Source organism: Balaenoptera acutorostrata, chromosome 8 (genome assembly GCF_949987535.1).
Source record: "Balaenoptera acutorostrata chromosome 8, mBalAcu1.1, whole genome shotgun sequence".
NCBI lineage: Eukaryota > Metazoa > Chordata > Mammalia > Artiodactyla > Balaenopteridae > Balaenoptera > Balaenoptera acutorostrata.
In genome coordinates, this window is record NC_080071.1 from 60,721,191 (window position 1) to 60,728,353 (window position 7,163).

Below are 7,163 nucleotides of genomic sequence, written 5' to 3' on the forward strand. Positions count from 1 at the left end.
TTATTATTTTTTCCTTACTATTACTTATTAAATTTTGTAAGAAAAATATCAGGATCCAATGGAAAATTGGGTAAAGGCACAAAATAGCAATTTACACAAAGGAAATGAAAAAAACATACCAACACATGGGATAAATAGGCAGTCTAACTAGTGATTAAATAAATACAAATAACTGTTAAAGTAGTTATTTTTTTCCCTCAACTTAATGACTCCTAACTCCCAGTGCTGGGAAGATTGTGGTAAAATGATTCTCTGCAGATGGTGGTGTAAGTTGGGGCAACCTTTGCAAAGCATTTTGCCATACCTATCAGGAGCTATAAAAATGCTAACAACATTCAGCCCTATACTTTGGTTCCTGGAAATTATCCAAAGGAACAATTGAACAGAAAAGAAAAAAAAAACCAAACCCTAGATGCATAAAAATGTTCATTGCGGTGTTGTCTATAATTTTTTTAAATTCTAAAAGATAAAAGAAACTCTAAATATTCAACACAAGAGAATTGATTGGATAAATATTGTTATATTGACTCAGCATACCATTTAAAATGATAATTCACAGGAGTGTGGGGTAGTATGGAAATGTTTGCATTATGACACAAGCTAAAAGAAAGTAGGATACAAAATTGCATATTATAATGCACCTGTGGAAATGTATTATGCATATCAACAAAACTGGAAGGTAGAGTACAAAAATAAAAATGCTCTTCTAGTTGAGGGGTATTGTGGATAATTTTTTCCCTTTTTTCAAAGTTTTCTTTCATGTTGATGTTATATTGCCTTTATTGTTTAAAGGAATAAAGTAAGACAAATGGTACAGGGACTTCAAGCTCTGGATTGAGAGTTAAAAAACTTGAGTTTTCTTCTTTTTTCCCCCAGCGTCACATGCTATATTGGCCCTCATAAACCTCAATTTCTCAGTCTGCACAATGGGTTAACACTAGTTTCCTGCACCCCAGATTGACAGAATGTTTATTTTATAAACCTTTTAACTCACTGATTTCAAGGGTTCACATAAATGCCGTCCTGGGAGAATGAGAGGAGGGAGGGAGAGGAAAAGATAAATAGGCACTAATTAATTTTAAACGGAAAGATCATCTGCTTTAATCGGAAATGCATGTGTGCTGTGCCCCTAGTCAGAGTTTTAAGTGCACTCCATGTTAGTTAGCAACTTCAATTTAAAGTACTGTGTGATCCTTTGGGCTTTGAAGATATGAAGCCTATATACATACACATGAGCTAAAATTACCGCTCAGTCACGGAGGCTGTGTGCACTATGAATAATTAAATGCACTAAGCAACTCCAGCTGATGGATTGATGATGTGCAAGAGTAGTGCGAAAACCACGTGACAAGGAAAATTACAAGACATTTTGAAATGATGGTTTAATTTCCAAGCTTTCTTTTCAACTTGTGCTTTCTCTTTCAGCCATTACAGGCAAGTAGAAGAGATTTGATTATCTTGTTTCCTGAGAAAGGTTATTTAGCTCCTCAATCCCATTAAGTCACTTTCTGCACTCCAGTGCACTGAGACTTCACCAGGTTATCAGCCCAGGAAGAGTAAATGGAGACACCAGGATCAGATTTCTAAAGGAAGGAAAGTTAAAGCAAAGTTTGAAAGCGGTGACAGCCAACAGCCAGGAGCTTAGGAACTCAATTAGACTGAAAGACAACTATCTCATTATCTCATTCCGAAATGATCTAAATACATAAGAATCTCAAAGTTTTAAATAAACTTGTCCTACTGACTGTCTAGATGACTGAATTTCCCTTCTCAAAAAGTTTTTAAACACCCACTTTTGTATTTATTTATTCTAAGCGCAAAGCAGCTGCAATAATTATGCTGTCAGATTCAGAAAGCTAATGAGGAGTCAGCAAATGGAGGGTTTTGCATTTGTGAGATTGCTGCAGGAGAACCACTCCGCTGCTTTTTTCCTTCTTTCTTTTTTTTTTTTTCCTCTTGTTTTCTTTTTCTTTTTCTGTGAGTTGGGAAGGAGAGTCGGGCAGTCCATGGCCAAATTGAAATCCCTTTGATTAACTGGTTGCTTTCCCAGCACTGTTCTGCCACATGTTTCTCTCTCTCTCTCACATCCTCCCACCCCCCATCTCTCTTTTTCTTCCTCTCTCTCTCTCTCCCTCTCTCTGTCTTTGTCTCTTTCTCTCCCTCCCTCTCTCACTCTTTTTTGCTCTCTCCCTCTGTCTCTCCGCCTCCCCGCCCCGCCTCCCTCATTGCTGTTGAGGAGCTATTGCTTTTGAGGGACATCTTCATGCCACTGTCCCCAAGGTAAGAGGACACTTCTCCCTGAGGGACGTTCCCAAAATGGTTTGGACTTGAGTCGATTTGAGAGTAATCTGTAAAGTTTAATATGCACTGTTTATTTGAACTGTTTGACTGTTTACACTATGACCCGAGATAAAAGAAAGTAGACTACAAAATTGCGTGTTATAATGTACCTGGGAAAATACATTATGCATATCAACAAGACTTGAGGTCTTGCCTTTCCAGTCTAGCAAATATGTAACTCCAAACCGAAGGAGTCAGGGCCACAGCTTACCCAAGGTAGCCAAGACAGAGTAAGCATTGCAGGTTTATTTCTTCCCTTTGGGTGTGAATAGCTTCCAGCAAACAATATTATTACGGCATTTTATGCTTTCGGTGCACCAAAGCTGGAGCTTCTCTTTTTTTGTGAAACTGTGTGGTATTTAGAGCAACCCAGTTTGTGCAGCTTGTGAGCCTTGGAAAAGCAGTGCCCAAGTGGAAGGATGTCCTGAGCAGGTTTTGTGGATGTGCTTTGGTGACAATGTGGCTGTTGCCCCGGATGTTTTTCTCAGATGGTATCTGTGCTAATGCTTGTAACAATGGCTACTGGTTATTAAAGATACATGGTGTATCAGAGCAACCCAAGACGTTTGGCACGTATTATCTTCTCTAAGCTGAGAGCAATCTGCCCGCAAGTTTTCTTATCCCCATTTTGCAGATGAGCCCCTTAAAATGTTAACTTTTAGAGGACGTGGCCCATACGTTTAGCATAGTAAAGCACCCAGGGACAACACACATTTAACAAACACAGGCATTTATAAAAATGCAAACTGTCAGCATTCTGAGCTAACCAAATACATGAGTCTGAGGGCATAGGTAATATACATATATTTCAAAAACATTTTTTAATCTACAAAAGTTGCACCTTAGAGTCTATTTAAATGGATTGCCAAATATATCTAATGTCACAGAAATTTGAAACTTTCCAAAACATTATCTAGCCCAGCACCATGCTCACTGCCTGTCATCACTGGGACTCGTGTCCAGACTCCTTGGCTTGATTTTGGCCCTTGTTGTTAGTGTGTGTGTGGCCCCCAGTTCTTCTCCTATTTTGACCACCTTCAGCACCAAGGTGCCTTACCCAAGTGTTCATTTGGTAAATATGCATTGAAGTGAATTGAATTGAAGTGAATTGAATAGGAGGCACTTGACAGCTATTCAGTAATGTGAGTTATCCATGAGTCAGGATAAATTATTGGTGTATGAGTCTGGTTCACATTTTGATGTCTCTTCAGGTGACAAATATTACAACAGACATAAAAAATACACCGTGAAAAATCCCAGGAAATAATATGTTGGTGCTTTTCTCTTTTCTTCCCTACAGTGGAGTCTTTATTTACAGTTTCAGGAGTGAGGCTAAAGCCAGAAATGTGTGACCTTTTGGCCTCCTACCGGAAAGGTCACCACCTAGCCGGGTTTAGCAAATGCTGGTGAAAAGAAAGGGCAAGATCACCAAGATTTTCCAGGTAAGTGGTTCCAACTGTGTAGTTCCTTATGGATGGAAATGAAAATCAACCACTGTCCAGTGAAGACCTGGTTCATGGGTTCAGAGCACCTCTGTTCTGTGCCCGGCTCTTCATTCCCACTCTGGGCACAGAGGCCTAGGCCTCACAGGCTGTGAAAGGAGGATGGCAGTGTGCATCAGCTCCCGCTGCCAGGGGACTGGTAAGACTCCTGAGACAACCCTTACGCGTCACTGTAAGGCCTTGAGCTGACACACTGGAATACAGGACTCCACTGGCATGTTAAATTCCCTTAACTACGTAGTTCTCGCTGTCAGCTGATAGGACAAAATCAGCAGTCAGGGTGACCAACTGTCCCATTTGCTCGAGACCAAGGGGTGTCCCGGGATGTGGGATGTTCAGTGCCAAAATTGACACAGTCCCAGGTAAACCAGGATGGTTGGTCACCATAGTGCTGCAATTTACCACCTAGCCTGCCCCCAGGTGCCAGAGCAGACCTGGTGCAGAGTCTAGCCCCACCCAGGAGGTGGTTTCAGAGGCCTGTGAGTGTCCAGTCATCACTGCTACAGGCTTCTTAGGCTACACCTTTTTGCACCATTGGTTATAGGAAGTCCTCTCCAGGGTGAGCTCTGGGAACCATGAGGACCTGATAGGGAGGGAGGAGCCATCCTCAAATGTCACAGACTCAGCTGCTCTCAGGAGTCTCCTCCATCAGCCCAGGGCAACCCAGCCTTCCAAGGTAATCTTGAAGAGGAAGGGGCGCTGTAGAGGATTTCCCCAAGGCTACCATATCCTAAAGAGTACTGCTGGTAGGCACAGGAAGCCAGGTGGGACAACTCCAAAAGCCGCCATAGTATAGACATCCCTAGACCTTACAAGAGCACTCATCCTGGGCCTTGCATGGTGGGTAGAGGGGACAGCAATCTAGATAGAGGAATCAAGGTGAGACCCATGCACACAGCCAGCCAGCCAGCCCTGTAAGTGACCCTGGCTATATCCCAGACCACAGTCATTAACCTATGATTTGGCCATGCCTCTGGCAACCACAGCTTGCTGTGCTTCCTAGCAGAACTTTTGGGGCCTAGATGGTAATGACTGGCATACTCCCTGCACCACCCCTGCCCCAACGTCATTCACATGGCAGGATTCAGCTCTTTGCCAGTTTCTCTGTTAAAGGCATATACGCATCAAGAATGTCTGCCTTTTGGATCTTCTAAGATCATTGTATTTAGAAATTTGGAAAAATCAGGGAAGTTTAGAATTATAGCTCTTCATCAGAGCATTTTATGAAATACTGAAGTTTATATTTTGACGATATAAAATTGGAATTACAATAGGCAATACAATAACAACATGGTATTTCCCAAGTAAAATATTTTCTAAAGCAGAAGTTTTACTGTGTAATTATGCCATTTTCAACCCACCAGTTATGAGAATAGGGTATACTTTAGGATTTGCCCTTCATAAAATTATCAAAGACATTGATGGAAATGGTCTCATATGGTGGTGCCCCATAAGAAATAACAATTATTTCTATTGTTATTTTGTTTTACTAACCCGCCAGAAGGTAGGGAGCTTACCCTGCCTCTCTGAACTACAGTCAGTTTCTGCAAAGAATCATTCATTACCTGTAGATGTAAATTGGTCACAATAGAAAATCAATTAAAAGCAGCGTGACAAACTTGGCGTCTGTGCCAGCCATTGAGGAAGGGAGGGGGCAGGCGGAATGTGCACTGGAGTAATCTCCCGATGTCCCTGGGCCCTTGGTACTAATGTAAGGAGATAAAACCCACAGGAGATGAACCACAACAGGGAGAAGCTGGAGCAATTAAACTGTTTAATAAACGGCTTGGGATCAGCAAAATCTGGGAGTGCTGGAGTTAGGGACTAAAAGTGGTAATCACATGGACACTTGGGGCCTGTAAATCTTTTCCACTAAATTGAATTTATGTTAAAATATTCACTTTTCAGGAGATTCAAAATGTAAATTGGGATATTAGGACTTATAACTAGCAGCAATGCCTGAAGATTAAGACTCTTAAAAGATCCTCAAAATGTCAGTTTCAGGTATGGAAAAACTGTATGCTAATGTCTACAATAGAGAAATGGAACTAAAATTTACTGGGTATATACCATGTGCCAGGCACTTTACACATATTATTTCAAAGCTTGGTGTGTTTTGAATAGTTAGGGTGTGGTGAGGTATAACGATAGTTTGTACATTTGGAGATAGATTTTGATTACCAGGGGTAAGATGCTGCCTCTGTTAAAATTTATTATCACCTTTTCTATCTATCTATCCATCTATATTTATATATAATTCCATCAATAACTTTGCAATAATATTTAACAGGTTTCCTTACTCAATCTGTTATTCATGATTCTGATTTTTTTATTCTTCATTCACTTCCAGGGCTACTGTATTGCTGTTTCCGTTTTAATTTGCTTCCACTTACTAAGAAGCTTCAAATCTAACTCCACACTGGACCAAGGATTTTATACCATCACCTGTGATGTGGAATATTTTAAATATGATGTTCAAGGCAACAGTGCATAATACTTGAGGAAAAAGCAATGAAAGGTTATTGCTGTTGTCATTTGCCTAGAATTTAACAGTGATTGGCTCAAAAATTAGACATAGATTGAAATCATCTGAGAAGAGAACTTCTGAATAATTTCATTCATTTCGTTATTTGATAGAGTGATCCCTGGGCCAGAAGGAGAACAGGACAGACGGGAGACAACAATTGAAAGACTTTGGAGACAGAGCTGGTGCTTACAGAGGCCTGTCACTCCTGTGGTCACTTACAATTTCCCGCAACAAAAGGACTTCTGTGGCAAGGAGAGGATTAGTCTAAAGTTTAGAAAAGTCTCCAGGGAAGGTGGTTTCTTGGATAAAGTTGTCAACAAGAGGAGTCTTGCTTAAGACTCTTTGTTATGATTTCTTGGGGGCGCTTCTTCCTTCACTAACTGGATTGTCAAAACACATTACCACCCCATCCCAGCCAGATTTTGGGAGTTTGGATTGAGCTGCTGGTTAGAATTAAATTTCAGGCTGTCTCCTTCTACTGAATCCTAATTGTCTGTGATGACAGCAAAAGTGATGAGTAATCTCAGCTCTGATTTGATGGCAGAGATACTGAATAGATAGATAAGAGCAAAGAGTTCCAAAGTTGTAATTCAAGTCCTGTTGCACCATGAGATACACATGCTTGTGTGCACACACATAAGCCTCAAATAAAATGAGAGATCTGTCTCGGCTAACATGTGTTTCATTTTCTACAATGGGTCCTTCTAAAAGAAGCCGGGGAAACTCAAATTACTTCATCTGGGGATGATCTACTCAGGAAATGTAGTAGCCTAGAAACCAGAGACCGCTATATA

General features: G+C 40.8%; 1 protein-coding gene across 1 annotated transcript in view; it reads left to right on the forward strand.

The window, feature by feature from the left end:
- Window positions 1-6,963, forward strand: part of CDK15 (cyclin dependent kinase 15) — an 88,532-nt gene extending 81,569 nt beyond the window's left edge. Inside the window, exons 13-14 of the mRNA XM_007190536.2 lie at window positions 3,641-3,782; window positions 6,193-6,963. Of these exons, the coding sequence (XP_007190598.2) occupies window positions 3,641-3,750 (110 nt within the window). The 3' untranslated portion in view covers window positions 3,751-3,782; window positions 6,193-6,963. The remainder of the gene's footprint in view (window positions 1-3,640; window positions 3,783-6,192) is intronic.
- The last annotated feature ends 200 nt before the right edge of the window (window positions 6,964-7,163 follow it).